This window comes from Castor canadensis, chromosome 13 (genome assembly GCF_047511655.1).
Source record: "Castor canadensis chromosome 13, mCasCan1.hap1v2, whole genome shotgun sequence".
NCBI classification, from domain to species: Eukaryota; Metazoa; Chordata; class Mammalia; order Rodentia; family Castoridae; genus Castor; species Castor canadensis.
In genome coordinates, this window is record NC_133398.1 from 64,355,951 (window position 1) to 64,375,772 (window position 19,822).

The 19,822-nt window shown below is 35.2% G+C and overlaps 1 protein-coding gene across 7 annotated transcripts in view; it reads right to left on the reverse strand.

Annotated features, from left to right (window-relative positions):
* The window catches only part of Kdm4c (lysine demethylase 4C), a 365,075-nt gene that overhangs the window by 104,881 nt on the left and 240,372 nt on the right, over window positions 1–19,822 (reverse strand). For 6 of the 7 annotated variants that reach the window (XM_074051899.1, XM_074051898.1, XM_074051897.1 and 3 more), the window contains 2 exons: window positions 13,278–13,333; window positions 11,382–11,490 (listed from right to left, as the gene is read on the reverse strand). In XM_074051899.1, the coding sequence (XP_073908000.1) occupies window positions 11,382–11,490; window positions 13,278–13,333 (165 nt within the window). Of the gene's footprint in view, window positions 1–10,444; window positions 10,517–11,381; window positions 11,491–13,277; window positions 13,334–19,822 lie in introns of all 7 variants that reach the window. The other variant, XM_074051902.1, reaches the window with a different exon arrangement.

The following is a 19,822-nucleotide window of genomic DNA, read 5'->3' on the forward strand; positions in this document are numbered from 1 at the left end:
GGACCACTACTTTGAGGCCAGCCTGGGCAACAGCAGGTTCAAGGCCAGGCTGAGTTACATAGGGAGAAACTATTCCAAGATAAGCAGAGCTGTGGAGGTAGCTCAATGATAGAGTGTATACCTAGCATCCATAAGACCCTGGGTTCTATTGCTAACACTAGAGAACACATGGTATTACTGAAAGTCCAATACCTAAATCCTTCCAGAATGAAACCCTCACAAGGAGGACCCATCTATTTCATATGCTCTCTTTAACTGAATGGTTACTGAATAAAAGACTGATAGATGAGTAAAAGAAAGGCTCTTTTAATCCATAATTTTCCTGAAAACCTATAAACTGAGAACTATCTAGAATCCCAAACAATATAATTAAGATAATTTTATTACATTTCAAACATAAGCTTTGTAGTAGAAATTGCCTAAATAGATCCCCATAATAAGGAAAGTTGTTGTCCCACCACTGCCCCAAAGTGACAGCTGTCAAGTACAGAGCTGGGAAATCATGAAAACAAGGAAAAGACAACTGTGGATTGCTGGTTGTTACGGCTTTCTTCCCCCTCAAACTACAGTGGCTGAGTTATTACATTTCATAGCACTTAAAGAGTTTTAAGAATTAAACATGGGTCAACAATCACTTAAACACATCAACAAGTGACACTCATTAAAATAAATCACACAACATGGACAGCACATTATAAGCTGCTGTGATACTACCACTGCTTTCACAAATAAAAAATGAAAATTAAACTTTCATAGTAAAATATGTCACCATACTAGACTACAAATTTTGACACAGTCAATTCATCATTGTAAAAATGAGATGAGCTTCAGTCTGCTCTGGTCAGAAAGCTCATTAGTCTATTAAAATTACACCTTTGCCAGGATGACAAGATTTGTTTTGTTGAAAAATGTCTGCTATTTAGTAAAAATATTTCATGGCAATATTTTTTTGCTTTGTCCAAAGCAAATAAATGTTTAAAATTGATGACTTTTTAAATGAATTATTAGCAACAAATGGCTCTAGAAGAAAAATTAATACTTTAATTAACTTTAGGCACTATTCCTGTAATGAAAAGTGATTGATTTCATTACTTTTCTTTTTTTTTCAATACTGGGGTTTGAACTCAAGGCCTTGTGCTTGTTATGAAGGGGCTCTATCACTTCTATTACTCCAAACATTTTATTTCTATAGAAAGATAGATAATTTAAACTTTTTATCATAATGGCAGAAAATGAATAGAGTTCTTTAAAACATTTTAAAACCAAAATTTAAATTAAAACTGAAAGACATTCTAAAATAAATAACATTTTTGTGGGTTTGACAAAATCATGTGTAGTTCTTATTGCAAATACCCTTTTATATGGAGCAATACATCGTGGTCCCAATATCCCAGTGTAGGCTGTGATTGTACTGACTGAAAGACACATTTATCTTTCATGAGGATACTGGACTTCCTTCTTATCATTTTGCAAAGCATACTATTTCATTTCTATAGGTTTTGTTTTCATCTTCAATTTATTTAATTTCCTTTTCACTGAGAAAAGTGAAACTTCCAGAGCTGATACTATCTTACTTGAATATACTTACATATAATTCAGAAGGTATATGGAGCCAAAGATGCAATACTATTACTAACCAAACTGATATCCAGAGAAAGAGCAGTTGTTCACTGTTCCCTAACAGCAGCAGGAACTGAACAATGCATACCTCCAGTTCCTGTCAACCTAAGAACACTATGTTAAGTAGTGATGTATCTGGGAAAATTAGGATTCTAACATCCTACTAGCATACGGCTCTCCTAAGTCACACCCAGCTGGTCTTTAAGGATCTCAAACTAAGTAGGTCCAAAACCCTACACCTCCTTTACCACTGATGAGCCCTACGTGGCATGACAAATCACACATGAACTTATGCCAGGCCCCTACCTGCATTCTGTCTTCCATCAAACACTGCCTGAGCCTTTACCAAACCTTAACCAGCAATAGTTTCTTAAGGATTGATTGTGAAATATAAAGCCATTATCAATGAGTTGCTCATACAATATACTGTGTTGCATTAAAATGTGTTCACATATTACATTAGCTATTTGGATATATATATATTGTTTCACTGAATTATATAGATCTTCCAAATGTTGGAACATTCCATTATGAAATGTCTAAAGGAAATAACAATATTACCATTGATTTCAGCAATTTCCCCTTTAAGTGTTGGAAAATTTTAAGTTCACAGTAACAGATACAAGTATTCTGAAGTTCTAACTTCTACTTAGGAAATTCAAATTCTATCATGGGCAACAAATGCTCTTATTGACTTTTTACAATATTTCAGTAAAATACCAAACTCAAAATAATGATTGTTTGGTAGTCATTCATTAAAACAGGTGTTTTTAAAGACTGCTAGTACAGTTCACAACTCAGACTATTACAAGAATGCTTTTCCTCAACTACTGTATTTCAGGAGGCAGCAGAAATGCTTTTTGAGTGCTTCCTAATTCTGTCACTCAGATACTGAAAAAGGAAGCATTCAAGAGTCAAAAAGCAATATAACTTAATAATTTTCCAACTTCATCAAGAACCATCCTAGGTGGAACTGGCTTTTTCTCTTTCTTTCTTTTTAAATTTCAAGTGTGTAGCAATGAAGTACAGACTTGGTGCCAGTTTGGTTCGTGACAAGCTGCAGCCATTCTTCAACAGTGAGCTGGATCAGGTTTGTGCAAGCCTCTGAGAGCTAATTATTAAATTCTCAGAAATCCTGAGTACTAGTTGACCTCACCTTAATTGGTTTGAAGTTGGATGTAGTAAGCAATTTTTAAACTACTTGCTAGCTCATCACTAGCTTTGCTAGCTGTTGCATTTGTATCATTAATTTGAAATCAAACACCTGGAAAGGACTTGAAAACAACAGCTTCAAATCACACATTGATACCACTAGCCCATTCCAAACTGACTTATCCCAGCAGGAAAGTGGCATGACCAGAATACCACAGAAGAGCCCGAACTCTTCTAAATGCACACCTTAGGTTTGAAAGAAGCTCTTATAAGATGATATCTAATTCGTTCCTCTATTAGAGGGTAGAGCTAGAAGCCAGAAATAGATGAAGAAGAATCCTGGTTAAAAAAAAAAAAAGAGTTCTGTGGGCCACAGTCATTCCCAAACCCCAAACCACTGAGGCCTTGCAGCTGTACCATGCAGAGAGAAGGAGGCAAGGCCAGGTCACAAGCTGGTGTTTTAGCAGAACCATTATGAACAAAATCACTTTTAAAACAGGCAATGCACTATGCTCAATACAGCAGTGGCTATATTGCTTTCAACTGGGGTATGTAATTTATGGTTTATAACAATAACTGGAGGGCAAGAAGGTGAAATCTCAGACGAGGGAAGAAAAGCCTTTTTATGTCATTCTCTCATAGAGATGACCAAATATTCTTTTTTTTTTGGTTTATACATTTATTTCTTAGTACTTTGTTAATATTGGATGGTTATTGAATGGATATTGGCAAAAAGGAAGAGGACAAGCATGAGGATCTGAGAAGAAAGTGGAGAGGAGAGTGTATATGATGAAAGTAGTATAGAAATACATAAAAATGTCATACTGAGTCAGGGATCAATGGCTAATGCCCATAATCTAAGGTGCTTTGCATTCAGAGATGAGGAGGATGGGTTCCAAATCAGTTGAGAACACACACAAAAAAAAGAAAAAAATAAGACAGGGAAAGATGTGAACTCAAAAATGGATCACATGACAAGGGGAGAGCACATGTGGGTGGGAATATGTGGAAAACCCAAAACATGAAAGTGTTTGATGTCCCATCTCCAGGGGGAACTAATACAGAAACCATAAAGCAACAGAGGGTGACAGGAGAAGGCAATCAGGAACCAGGGTTAGAAATGAATCAACTTGGGTTGTAACACATTTGTACATGAAAGCAATGCTAGGAATCTTTCTCTATATCTATGCTTTACTAGCTTTGTCTTCCTTATTATCCTTATGTCTTCTCTTCAACAAAATTAGAAATAGTGCAGAACAGGCTCTGCCTGGAAGTTGGGGGGGGGGCAGGGGAGGGAAGGGAGTTTAAATGATCCAAACAATTACACACATTTGAATAAAAGAATAATAAAAAATCTTTAAAAATAGTCACAGAAAAAAGGGCTAAGGAATCACTGAAGTGGTACAGACCTCTCCCATAAAGGGCAAAGCCCTGAAATTCATTATTTTGCATAATATATGTTTACAAAATCTGATTGTTTTCCATTCTGGAAAGTATATGGAGAGTTCAATCATTGAATAAGAAAATAAATTGAACATGTAAGCACTTCTCTGAGGTGGTATTGCCTGTGTAATAAAATCACCCAAAACTCTGCTTTGAGAAATTATGCACAAAAAGAAAGACCATGAAACTCTGGCTTTAGGTGAGGACATCACTAAAACCCTTACTAAAGTCCTTATTAAGGTGTGGGTCCATTCAACAAAATTACTGTAGTTTACAAACACAAAGGTTGTTTAATACAGTTAAGTTCTTACCAATAATGAGGAAATCAAGGAGGAAAAAAAGTCTCTTAATGCTAACTTTCATTGAATACAAACTTATACCAGAACTTTTACTTTTTATTTCATCTTCACAACACTCCACCTAACAGACAACATTCAGAGGGGTTAGTCAAGTACTATTAACCCAGAGCCTGCACACTTGATCAAACTAACAGAGGCTTCTTATAAGTACATGATCTTAAGGGCAATACAGATGCAGAAAACCTTTTATGTGAAGAGCAATAAATCCAACCTACATCTGGTAAAACTGTGCTGGTATCTGTCTAACCAGGAGCTCATATCAGATAATGACATTGAATTGTGGGACCATGCCTCAAATATACCATAGTGACTTATGTAAAATTAATAAGTACTAAAATTTCCTACTTTTCTACAAAAGGCATTTTGTATAATGTTTCTTGTGAAATTTTAAAAATGTCTTTGAGGGCTAAGTAACCTAATTTATACCAAAATATTGAACAAGAAAAAGTGACTAATTATTAGGCCCCCTCTTCTCAGTAAAACAAAGAATAATGAACTCACAGGTTTATAATAATGACCTTACCTTTTAAAAACTATAACGTCTCTGCTTTCAATCATTGTTGGCCAAGAAAATTCCAATGGATTGTTTAGAGCCATCCAACAGCTGCTTCTGTTTGGCATGTGTTTGTTGGTACTGACACAGTCAGTGTAGAGTGAAAGGGGAGACCCTGTCTCTGGAACCCTAACTCCACCTCACTCACTCAATTAAAAGATCTGCCAGCTATTACTTCTTACACAGACAAGATCAGAAGAAATGACCACTCAGCAATGCAAACTAAAAAATAAGATTACTCTCATAATGCTTTTAATCATGAACTATTTGAAGTTCTACTTATCTATCTAATAATATTTTTTAAATTAGTCCTCAGGAAAAATTATTTCAAAACTGAATATTTAAAGGCTCCAATCAATTTCCTTTTGCCTCACAGGTTTTTCTCTAGACAGATAAGGAAAAATCCATAGTAACAAGATAACATTTCATGCATTTACACATTTTCTCCTATAGACATTTACAGCTTTCAGAAAGTATATTATTTGTAGTCATGCCCATCTGACATTTTCCATTTTACTCAAAAGATTTTATGGTTTGGTATTACAGCAATATACAAATTTGACAGTTTGCAATAGGATCTAGTCCCTGTAGCAAATCATTCTGGCAGTTAAGTACTATACAGCCACTAATGTACATTTTTTATACTACAAGTATTTTAAAACCTTACAAAGTTAGAGACATATGTATGTTTAAATCATGAAGGATATTATCTTAATGATACTGTAAAATTTTACACATGAGTTATTAAATAATAGGATAGTACACATTATACCATACTCACGTCTTCTGTAGTTTCTCTATTTTTAGTTGTGTATGTTTTGTTCTTGTTTTTTTGACGGTACTGGTGTTTGAACTCAGGGTCTCATGCTTTCTAGGCAAGTGTTCTACCACGTCAGCCACATGCCAGTTCTGTTTTGTTTGTTTGCTTTGTTTTGAGGCAGGATCTCATCTAGCTGGCCTATGCCAGTGATCCTCCTATCTCAGTCTACTAAGTGCTGGGATTACAAGAATGCACCAACATATCTGGCCTGTAGGGTCTAAATAATAAATCTGCTCATCATTGTCAATGTTTACTATTTTCTTAGAATTCCTCTTTGTCTTTACAATAACTGAATGTGTGAATATTTATGTATATGAATAAATATGAAACATAAAGATTTTTATTATCTTTACAACACTATTTTTTAACATGATGGAAGATAATCAATATGCCTTTATATTTCCAAAAGGCATTAACAGAGGCCCTGTCAAATACAACATGGATTCCTTGAGAAAGAAAGTGAACAACTAACATTGCTACAATATTAAATAGAACTGAGTGATCTTACAGCATGGGAAGCAGACTCTGTCTCTCTTACAATCTCAATCTCTCCCTCTCTCTCTTGTTCTCTCTCTCTCTCTTTCTCTTTAATTCTATTTTTAGTATTCACTACATCTGATAACATAAGTCAGTTTGCAAGAGACCATGTGCCTTTCTCTAAGAAATAGGAAGCCTGATTGTATTTCCCAGCCTTGATTCAATTCTTCAGATGGAATACCACAGTGAAACCACTCTATTTTCAGAATTGATGTACCTTTCAAAACTATAATCTTTGGCTTTCAGGTTCACTATTATTTGCCTTCAGGTACAAATTTTAAGTGTATAGAGGCTTCTAAGCAGAATAGTATGATCTCAGCCAGATACTGAACAGCTTGTAGCTCAGTCATCATTGCAGTGTAAATTCCTTTTCAAAATAATGTTCTTCACCCAGAGAACACTTGTGCCTGGCTTGGCTCACTTATCAAATAGGGAATCAGAGGTGATCAAATGCCCAGGGACAAATTCAGCTATTCTAAAATTCATTTTTCCCTCTATTTGGTTGTAGAAATAGGATTTCAAATGTTAAAAATCCTAGGAATGTTTATAGATACAGAAACTAAAGTCACTTCTGCTAGACTGCTTTGAGAACAGATGCATTCCTGATCAGTGAACAATGCCAAGTGTTTTAGGCAATGGTAGCAATCAAAATAGACTGCTGATTGACACATACCATTCAATACTGAAGTACTATCACAACAGTTCTGTTTAAAAACTTATCTCCAAGTAGAAAGAATGCTTAAAAGTAATGGTTACATATAGGGTTCACAACAACATTCCAAGAGTTCTTCCAACCCACAAACCTGCTTTGATGTTTCATTTAGAAAAATTCCATGGATCGTTAATTAATTCAATCTGCAAGAAGTGATTAATGCATGCAATAAACATTTATGGTATGTATGTATCAAAGACCACAAAACCATGATTTTTTAAACTGTTTTCTAGATTTTAAAATGCCCTTCCTTAAATTTTACAGTCAAATCTCAGTATTTTAGTGGGTGAGCTGCTTCCTGACCATATTGCTGCATTGTGATCATACCATAAAACATCCTTTATTCCTCAAAAATCCAGTGCTTAATTATCCCAATCATTTTTACAAGCATTTTTCTACTGTGAAAACAAAAACAAGTCATTCTAATATAAAATATATTTTCTATCTTTCTAGTTTTTCTCCTTTTCCAGAAATTCAGGTATGACTACAGTCAACCAATCACACTAGTAGAGAAAACTGAACAGAAGGGAAGAAGAAAAGGACATGAGTCTGAGTAAATTCTTCTCTATTTAGTCTGAAACACCCTTGACTTCAAACAAATCTGTGGATAGGCTCTTCTCCAGCACACTCCCACTCAGCTGGGGAGGAGGAGATGTCATCAATATTCTCCTCATTCCTTGTCCGCAGGGTACAATGCTTTGGAATTCTCTGCTTGAACAGAAAAGGGTTTGCTGGGCAAAGGAAAATGGTTGGCAATCGAAAGACATGCCAAAAGGACAGCATTTTCCTTTGGAAAAGTCATTCAGAAGCAACTGAATTCATCCAACATAGGTAGGTAATAAAAATAGGAAGTAACTGAAAAGCCACATGTAAAATTAGAAGAATACTGAAACTGATGTGGAGAAAATGGTTCTCACTTTTGGACATAACCATTCAAAGTCCATTCAGGAAACTTTCAGCCATTTCTTCCCTGAACAGAATGACTTTCCTTACTAACTGGGTACATTCAGATAGTAAACTGTAGCATGTTTTAGCTGGGACAACTGCTTCAATAAGCTCTCAGATAATCACTCTATAAGCAAAAGTGAAATATTGAGCCAGGTATGGTGGCACATGCCTGTAATACCAGCACCTGGGAGGATGATGAATTCAAAGCCAGATTTGGCTACACAGCAAGCCCATCTCATTTTTTAAACAAAAGTAGAATACTGTTAAAGAAAAAGAAGTACAAATGTGGGATGGAGACCACAACAACCAAATAAATTTTGTATTGAAATTTTTTCGCTCAAAAAAAGTTAGTCAATTGTGAAATTATTAAAAAATAAAAGAAAATAGAATGCCTTGACAATAATCTAGGGTCATCATTCTTTTCCATTTAACTACATGATAAGTGGAGGCCATGTCCATGACATAATCAAGCAGGTAGGCAGATGAGGCAAAAGGGTCTTCATAAAGCACGCACCATTTTAGGATCAGCATAATCCACTGACAGACACTGGAAACGATCTTCCCATTTGCTGTCTCATTTTTCAAGTGCCCATTACGCTTAAGAGGGAAAATCTCCTCAAGGAAACAAATCCTTTCCTATATTCCTCACAAAATTTTCTCTGCAGAGATAATTTTACGGACAGGTTTTCAAAAGCTTTAGATTGAACCTCTGAATAAATAAAAGGCTAACAACAGTACTGATAAAACACCTCTGCAAAAATCCCAGTATTCCTCATTCTATAAAGAATACTACTAATATATTTAAAATAAATAGTTCAGAAGACATTTTAAGCACATGTTTGCCCATCAGTCATTCTTTAAGACCCTTTGCAGTTACTAGCTGCTACTAGTGTTGTCTATTACTTATACAGAAAAACACTAACTTGCCTCAAGGGAAAGCAGCTCTTTTTACATGGGTAAATGAAAAACTCAACTGAACATTACCATTTGGATTCAGCACTTTGCATTATAATCATCCTTTATGTTAAAGCACCCCTGTTTGCAAGGCAACACACACACACACACACACACACACACACACTCTCTCTCTCTCTCTCTCTCTCTCTCTCTCTCTCTCACTCACAATCAAGCCCTCTGTTAGTGTGGACAGAGCTCTGATAAAGCTTAGAGAAAGGAATGGTACTAAAAGGACAACATGCAGAGAAACTGGTACAGAAGCACCACCTAGTGGACGCTGGAGACTCAGTCACCCATGCTGCTGCTTCAGGAAGGACCAACTTGTTTATTTCTTTTTTTTTTTTTTATCCACTGTGACAATTCTGAACAGCCTTACACTGTACACTGGTTAGTTTGCACCCGCTATGATGTATGGTATTTTTACCTAAATGTGTGTCACAGACATCTGCAGGTATGTGAGCACAGCTCTATATTGTCATGTGAATAGACTTTATATGACATAATTAAATTTAGTCAAGGTACCAATCATTTAAGAATGGAAAATATTTCACAAAGAATATGTTATATTCACAACCAAGATAAAGCAGTGTTATAAAGAAAAATGGTAAGTTTCACTATTTTAGATGCAATCATCAGATGTCTATATAGCACCATAAATGGGGGTGAAAGAAACTGGGCTATCTTTCTTTGCTGTTCTCTCAAAACCTCTCAAGGATTGGTGTAAGTAACATTCAGTCATTAAGGAAGCAAGCATTCACTAGAACAACCAGGATACAGGCATTTAGAGGACAGCCTCAAGAGTAGGACCATTCATTCTGAGGGATACTATACCAGTAACAGGAGACAACCTTCAGGACAGAGAACCAAGGGTGATTTTAAAATGCACTACTTGAATTTTTACAAATAAATGTTATTTTTATAATTAAAAACTTGATACATTTGCTAATATTTGTCACACTAAACATTTAATTCCTTAACATGTGGAAATCTTGCCTAATTCTTAAAAATATCTTATTTGTCTGCTTTTAGGGGGTTTTGGTGTTTTATTATTATCTTTACAATTATTGGTCAGAGAAGAAGATTCCAAGCTTTCCTACAGAAGTCCATGAACTAAAGAATTAACACTCCTTCTCACATCTTTTCACAGTCACTTAGGGGACCATTTAAACTATCCATTCATTTCCATCTTAGTTACAAAACTTCAACTACCACATCCAGACCATCCTGATCCCACTGCTCATATTGCCCAACATAGTCCCCAGTTCCATAAAAAGGCCACACATTTTCTTTATAAAGTGAAATTCTTGATGGAGCTATGATGGGGAATAATAGTGTTCACTTACCCTTCTCTGAGAACAAAAGACAGTAGACTAAATTCCTAAGAGAGAGGCCCAGAGACAACACATCCAGCTTCCCTTGGGGAACAGAGTTGTAAGAAAATAAGCAACAGTCAGGATGAGAGAGTTTCAGCAATAGTGCCTGAAATGTTCTATAGTAGAAAGACCTTGAGCTAAAAACAAGGACTGAAGAAATTCTAGAGTATTAAGTCCACCTATAAGACATGCTCCAGTATGTTAAGGTCATGCAGTTTTAAATTCTCAATTAAATATATAATAGGAAGGACTAACCTAATGATCTGTTAGCTCATAATTGAACAAAATTACCTCAATTTTAAAGACAATCAAAGGCCTATATTTTCAAAGAAAAAACTGTTCAAGAGGGAAACCAGTGGAAAGAGTTTCATGGAACTTTTTTTTACTAGATCAGAAGATAACAGGCCAAAGAGTTGGGCATATAAAGTGACTTGTATCTATTTATGACCAAGTAAATCCCTTAGTAATAATAAAAGCTTCTGTATTTCTCTGTAATCTCTTTCAGATAAGAGATAATGAAATTTGGTTGAATACATTTTTGCTAAGTCAAGACTAACCAAGGGAGGCAAGAAAGAAAAACACTGAACAATTTAAATAGAATTGGACAGCTGAGTCTGTTATTGACAAATCTCAGTAGATATTCTATAGTTGGAAAGTTAACAGTAACCCAGGAAATGTATTAATCTTTATCCTCATTTCAAACAGAATTTGAGGATGGTTATGCAGATTTACAACATAACAGGAAAAGAATTTATAAAGATAAATAATTTAGGATAAAACACAATAAAGGATTAAATAAAATGAAGGTAGGAGAAAAATTAACTTGGGAATGTGTGCATTAATACAGAAATTCAGAACTGGAAATTAATACTAACTTATGAGGTAAAAAAGAATCTGAGCCACTCACCAATTTTAACCTCTGTAAAGGTATTCTGCCTACATCTATTTGTGTCCTTTCTGGGACATTAGTGAATCGAACTTCTGGAACTGCAACAGCGCACATGACGTGGGCCCACCTACAGAAAAGTAGACATTAAACATAAATAAGCAAACGTTCCCTAAACTTACATACCACTGTACTTCAACCTTGCAATGCAATCTCACAAATGGAAAATACAGATGAGAAAGAAAGCTTAAAGCCTAAATCCATCTCAAACAGATTCTGAATTCTAAAGCTCCTGGATGACACCTGACTATATTCAACACAACACTATGACATGAAAACTTAGGTAAAGACTAAGGACTCAGTCCTGTTAACATAAATACATTTTTCTATACTTGATATGGAGAATACTGAAATGTATGTTGCCTGTTTCATTTCATGCTAAAATATGGTTAATGTACTTTAAGCTAAGTGATATATGGCAAAAGAAGAGTTCAATTAATAAAAAGGTATCAACTGGCTATTGCAAAAATTTTCTGTAAGAATACTAATTAAGTTTCTAATTAAATTGTTTCTCATGGCAATCCTATTATAATCAAAGGAACCTATAGACAAGGAGAAATGAAATTTTGCTTGTTCCCTGGTCTTCTCCTTAAAACCTAGAATCTCCTTTACATTCTGAATTGTTCTCAAAAAATGATAGTTTTCCTATAAATATTATGCAGTGCCTCAGAAATGCTATACTTCTAAATAAATATGAAGACTCATGAGGATTAAAGAGATCTTAAAGAATTTTCAAATCCATCAACATGTTTTAAGCCAAAGCATATCTGTTTCTACTAAGCATCAGACTCATCAAGACCACAGGAAGACAGGACAAAAATCAACTCCACAAGGAGATTCTTGCATTTTTAAATAAAAACTGGCATACTATATAGGAGACACAGTTGTTTTTGATGTTAGCTGAAAGGTAGGAAGAGAACTTCTGAACACGTCTGTCTTTACAGGAACCACCCTAACCGATCTCACAGTATGTGGGGCCTATATAACATCCAAGAACTAGTGAGGACTTTCACTAGAACTGGCTAGATCTGTGAAACATGCTCTCAAATCAAGCAAAACTGCAGTTTCTTAAACTAAACTTTATCAGCATTAGCTTTACTTGTTCTTCTAAACAATCAGAAATAAGTGGACATGCACATGATTAATTCTATCATTACAAAACACCAGCAGCCCCAACTCCACTGCCCATGACATCAGGTAGGATGCAAGCAAATACAACCACATAGGGAAATAATGGTGAGCTGGGGACTCACTCCTGCCCCAAAAAAGCCAAATCCTCATCCTAAACTTCTTGTTGTTGCTAAACACACATGTGAAATAACTTTTATAAGTAAAGATGAGAATCTAGATTTTTATGTAAAAATCTCTCAATTTTTAAACTTTGGATGAAATTTATAAAATTGTGCATGGAGCAAATACAGTGCTGGATCTGGCACTGAGGTATGCAAAGTAAATAGCTATGTTTTAATGTCATTGCTTTGATTTCATTTACCTAAAGATAATAGTTTCACTGATTTCAGGTATATTCTGCTTTTAATAGACTAATAATAGGATTCATCATATTAAACACTAGGGATTCTAGTGGTACCTAAACAATTATGGACAGCTCCATTTTAAAAACTCTGTTAGTGGAAAAGGATTATTTTTCATGGTGCAAACAAATAGAGCAGAAGCAAGCCCTAGAATAGTCTTGTCCATGCTGTCAGCAGTAGTCTTTGAAGCACATGAGCCCAACCTGAAGTGTGGCAGCAAAGCTTGAGGACAATGTGTGCAGGGAGATGTAAAACAAAACCTCATGCAGAGGTTCTACAGAAGAGAAAGAGATGATAAAATTCAACATAGTAATGCATTACTTACTTATTGTTCTTAGTTTGCTTAAGAGCACCACCTCTCAAATTGCAGAGACAGCATTCCTAGGGGGAAAGAAAATACCACACAACTATCAGACCAATATAACAAATCACTACCATTCATCTAAACAGTCATGGAAACTCTAATTTTTCATTTTAAAATTAAACTCATCAGGTACAAAGGAAATTCGAACTCAAGAAGGGAAAGAAAAAAAGAGAGCAAGGAAGGTAAGGGTATAACTCCCCAAATGTTCTAGGTATATATGTCTTCTAGAAGAAAACATCACACTCCTGGAATTTTCAATTGCCACTTTTCAGGAAAGCTGTGACAGAAAACATGGGAGCCTTGAGAGATATGAACTAGAACCCTGGAGCACAGAATATACATATTACTGTGAGAATACACTCACGGACACAGGTAAGTTTGTTTATAGTGTGAGGATAATCAAGAGGCTACTTTTTAAAAAATATACTTTTTACTAAAGTAATAGTATTTTAATAGACTATTTAATAGTATTTTAAATATTATAGTATTTACTAAAGTAATAGTTGGGTCTCACTCTCTCATAGGCAATTTGTATAGGAAAAAGAGTTCCGCAGGCCATGAAATGCTTTCCTTGATCCTGTCCATGTAAGGTTATCTTTTGAGCAAGTTCATGTGGTCTAGCTTGGCATACTCTCTGCCACTCTGAGGTGACATGCATTGCTACAAATAGAAAACTTATTACTTATTTCTTACTACACTTCTGAAGGGTAAAGTCCAGGAAAACAGGGCCAGACAGTAGTATATTACATTTGTTGACCTATATTTTTTTGTGTATGAAATACCTAAGTACCTTTGTTATTTTTAACTTCAAACTTGTTCTCTTATTTAAAAAATAGATTATTTGGGATTTTTTTTCCTTCACACTATATACATAAAATTTTGGTACCCAGTCCTCCAAAGGGATGCCTCTTTACTAATTTTGACAGTTTTGTCTAGCTTTACAAGGAGTCCCTTTAACTAATCTTCAAAAACTTTACAACATTTCTTTTCTGAGATGAACAACACAAAAGAAACTGAGAAATCCACACATCTTTGATCACTCATTAGATAGCAAAAAAATGTGAACAATGGTTTTGTGTGTCTGGAAAGTCTCTATTTCTTTGAAACTTCCTGGATGACTAGTAAAGATTCAGACTTGCAAAATTTGCCCTGGGTATATTCATTTGAATACATTATAAATCCACCTCAAAAAGATAGCAGCTAACAGAGGATTTTTCTCTATCAATACCATAGTGTGATATCCTAGACATGTTTAGGATACTGGCTTTGATGAAGCACACCAAGATAGAAAAATTTCACAATCCTATGGTATTGAAAATGAGAAATGCCAGTAATTCATTAAAAATTTGATTGTCAGTATATTTTTCTAGTAATTTAACACACTTTCTACACAATAAATAAAAATGAATAAAGAACTCTAGGTCAAGGCTTTCACTGTATATATGAAGGTATTAGTGTCAATGCAGGAATGCAGCAGAGAACTGTGGGTTATAGGGAACTCAGACTCTAAGAGAATCAAACATTTGATCAAAGACACTGGTAGTGAGAAGAAGCTTAAGGTGACCACTTAGAAGAATTAAATACAGCAAAGTAGTATGGAAGCTGCCTTAATGCTCCTGATTCTGATTATTACAAAGTGTACATCTTCTAGAGCACTAATGTATTGAGATAAAAAAAAAATCCCCTATGCAATACGCAAACACAAGATTTTAAGTGAAGTTGAGAAGATCCCAACTCACCCACAAAACTTATTCTATGATTATCAGTGATCCCCATATCACAAAATCTAACAGACAACTCCCAAATCCTTAGTTTGACTACTTAGGTGCACTCAACAGTGCTGGTCATCTCTAAAACATCTTTCCCTACGGATTCCATGACTCCAACTCCCTTTGTTGTCCACCTCCGTCTCTAGCTGACCCTTGGCTTTCTGCAATCAAGCTTCTCACTCTACTCAAACACCGGAATTTCCGAAATTGACCATATCACTTCTCTCTATGTAACACACTTGCTCGACATATGAACCACAACCCCTACCCCAACCCCGAACACTTTCTAAAGGCCAGTGACACCTATTTAATTCTTCAGGTATCTGGATGACATCTCCACAGTGTCTCTTAATGTACTGGTAAAACTGAACCCTTATCCTCATCATAAGTCTGTTTCCCATCAGTGGAACCAGCAATCCATTCTTGCTGACGCTGGAAGATACGTTTGTCCTCTCATCCTAGATCTTATCACGTTAGTTCCCTCAGTTCCAGCTGCAAATCCACCCTGCTCTATCATCACTGCTGACCCATTAGCTGATAGCTCTGGCATCCTTCACAAGATTTAACCTACCACAACCTAAAAAAGTAGGTTTTCAGTGCTTCTCAGTACTTAATGTGGCCTTGTAGTGCCAGGCATATCAGGCTTTGGTCTTGTGAAGCCTCACTGTGCACCACTCTCTTTGCTTAAACTATCCAAAGATCCCATGAGGTTGCTTCTGCCATAAAACTTCAGAGCCAGCCTGTTCCATACTTTGTCAATTATTACAAATACATTCTTGACATATCAGCCTAATTGGTACTTCCTCAGAAAAGACTCTCTCAGCCCCTTGTTCAGTCACTTCGCACTCATGCGTTCCCATTGGAACCTTTTATAGATGCTGCTCTTTTATCATTTCATTACTCCTGCAACTAATTATTGATACCTATTTTTGTCCCCACTAAATTGTAAGCTCACTGAGTGCTGTGAGAATATCAGACTATGATATTATGATACTCAACAAGAGAGCACACCCTTAATATGAATTTCTAAAATAAATAAGGAAACATGGAAAAACATGGGGGTGAAGTGAAAGTCTTAAAAATTACCAAAGGATTAAAAAATTGCAAAGACTGTATTAACAACATGGGGTTCTCTAAGGAAATGATGGCACAGGCTTCAGACACTTGACGTGGATTAAGAAAAAATGACCTGCTAACCATGATGTAAGTATAATAATTTGTGTTCCCAATATGTTTCAGTAATCTGGCTAATAAAACTTCTCATTAATATGACATCATTAAATTCATTCTCAAACCCTCCTTCCAAATTATAATTCCATTTCAACAAAACTAACATTTTAGTTATTCCATGCAATCTAACTTCAGGCTCAATGAATCAAGTTTAACTGAAAATTATAACAATGAGGGTAGAGAGAACCATGTTCACAGTGTTAAAGACAAAGCAGATGACTAGGTTCAAATCACAGTTCTGCCACTTATTAATGGTAAGACCTTAGGCCACTTACTAAATCTCTCTGCCTCAAATATCTTGATTGTAAAGGGGAAAACATTTTAACTTCAATTAATTTGTACATGGAAAGCATTTCTGTAAATAAATGCTAAATATAAGAGAAACAGTGTAAAGATTAACTGTGGTTTCTAGATAGCGTAAATATAATATTGCCAATGGATGATCTCAGTGTAGTCCTTTATCAGGGAAAAAAAAGATAGATCTTATAGGACTGTGATTAATTAATTGTATGAAGTGCAGAAAGCAAGAAGTAGAACTGGAATGAAAAGAGCTTTGCAGGAGCCCCAAATCCAGGAAACTGTGCTCAAAAGCAGTGAGAGATATTCTCTGGTTCTAGAAGCTGTCAACTCAACTCTGAAAAGCAAACAGATATCCAGAGTTTCCATAGTGCTCAGATAACAGACCAAACTCATCCTCTAAACATCTGAGAACAAAGTGAACTGAGTCACAATAAATCTGCAACAATGTTCAGATTCAACTTACCCGTGAATCCAACTGACTTTGCCCTTCTCTAGGAGTCTGACACACAAAGGCACATGTCTACCCTGGAACCAATATCATCCCAATCAGTACTAAAAAAGGTTTCAGCATACAACAAAAGTACAAGGTTTGCTATAAAACAAAAAACTTTATGATCAAGAGAGGAAATAATTAAAAACAAAACCCAAAACTCAGAAATAGAGAAGATTTGGAATTACTACCAAAGGACTTTAAAATTAGTATACTGGAAATACTGAAGATATAAGAGAAAATCTAGAAAACATAATTAATCACAGGAAAAGTAGTTAAAAAGTAAAATGGTGGTTTCTTTGCTTCCTGGTTGCCATGAATTGAGCAGCTGTCCCTGCCATACACTTCCTTCATGATTTGCTACACACCTAAAAAGAATGGAGCCTGCCAACCAAACTAGAATTTCTGAAACATAAGAAAATGATTTTTTGTCAGCAGAGAGGCCATGTTGCAATGACAGAAAAACTTATCCTCTTTAATCTTCATAGTGCAGAAAAAGATAAGCAGGGAAACAGTGCCTTGCACCTGGCTACAATGCACAGCCCCAGTCCAGTAATGCAGGTGCTGCTAAATCAGTGACAGGAAGTAAATGAGCCTAGTCTCTTTGATTTGCAATTACCCAAAGCTGCTGATGTTGAGCCTCTAACACATCCTTATGGTCAGTTGTGTATCTTATATGGATAAAGCCATATTCGGGTCCTTTATCCATTTTTTAAAAAATTGTGTTATTTATATTTTTATGGTTAGATTTAAAGAATTCTTTGTGTGTTCTACAAATATGCTTCTGAGCAAATAAATGATATGTAAATGTTTTCTCCAAATCATAAAAAAAGAAGTAAATGAGTCTAATGAGAAGGGAGAAACATTCTTTTTAAATGTTGAAGGAAGTCAGGAAGAATGCAGCAAAATGCTACTGGAAGCAGGAAGTAACATGAGCACTCCAGACAAAATCAGAAAACTATAATTTAAAAAATTTGAGGAACTGAGCCAGAATTATACAACTAGTCAATGGCAGTGAAAGAATTCAAACTCATGAGTGATTGCAATGCCTGAACTTAACCACTACTATGCCTTGTCTTTAAAAGGATTACTTTTTCTATTTTTCTAATTAATATTAAATTATAATGAAAATAACTCGTGACAAAAATTTTAGTAGTACCTAAGGGTATATGATAAAAACTGTCTTATTCCAACCTCATATCTCAATTTTACTATTGGAAACTGATACCATTCATAGATTATTTAGTCTTTAGGAATTTTCCATGCAAGTGTGGCTTGACTAAACAATCACCCATATGTGCAACCAATACCACATGAATAGCAGCACATATAAAACATATGCTACTCTACAGCTTGCTCGTTTTTTACTTTAATTGTTGATATTTTGGATAACTCTCCCCACCCCCCACCCTATGGTAGAATTAGAATTTGAACTCTGTGGTTGTGAGGTTTCAAACATGCCACTATTCTTTTTTTGCTCAAGTTATTTTTCAGATAGGATGCAGTGATTCTGCCCAGGACCAGCTTCAGACCCCAATCTTACCAAGCTCCCCGATATCTGCCTCCCAAGTACCTGGGATTACAGGTATATAAATCACCACACCTACACTTGGAGATCGTTATACAAGCACAATGTGTAAACAATTCCTTTTCAAAAGGTACAAAAACATTAGAATCAAGAGTAAGGTCTCAAACAGGTATGTTTTACACCCTTCTGTTCTGCTGGCAGAAGTGAACACTTCTATAGCTCTTTTGAGAAGCAATTTGCCACTTTCTTTTCAACCCTGTATGGGTGAAATTAAAAGGGAAAAAATCTAAAGGAAGGGAATACTTGCTACTCACACTAGGAGAGATAATGAAGTTACCAACAATAGCCAAGGAACCAGATACACGCTATATGTGCAATGAATGGCAGAAGACTGGATAAAGTTCGATGCATCTATCTCTTGGAAAATCATGTAGCAATTAGCAATTACAATGCTAAATACTAAAAAGATATTATAATACAGAAAATGTTCATCACAGAACACTGAAAATTAATGAATATAATAATATAATAACTATTAGTACAATAATGCTAGATTTGTGAACATGGACAAGGATCATGAAAGACAACAGAAAACAAAGACAGTACGTTGCTTCTCATTAATGCTGCAAGATTACTGATGTGATTAGCAAACACAAAATTAAGAAAAAACAAAATATCAGAAATGAAAAAAACATGACATTAGAAATGTTGATCATGAGACTTAATTCCAGACTGGAATTGGTAATAGGTAAGGTAAAAGTTCCCTAGAATATTACCTTTGAAAAGGGGGAGGCTGCAGGTAAAAGAAGTAAGAAGGGAATACATTGCAAATAATGTGTACAGGTATATGTAAATGCAAAACTGATACCTGCTGAAACTGTTTCAGGAATCCAGGGAGGGAGGGATAAAGGAGAGCAGTGGACAGGGTGAATTAAAGTATGATATATTTGATACATTGTAAGAACCTTTGTAAATGCCACAATATACCCCCACCCAGCACAACAATAAAGGAAAAAAAAACAAAAACAAAAAACCAACATTGAAAAGACAAGATTTAAGATTTTTAAAGTATGTAACATAAATTAACATAAAATAGGACAAGAAATATTTCATATATATATCATTGGTTATTCTCCAAAAAGTATTTTTTAAAACTCACACTTTTGAAAAATAAACAAAAGATTCAAAG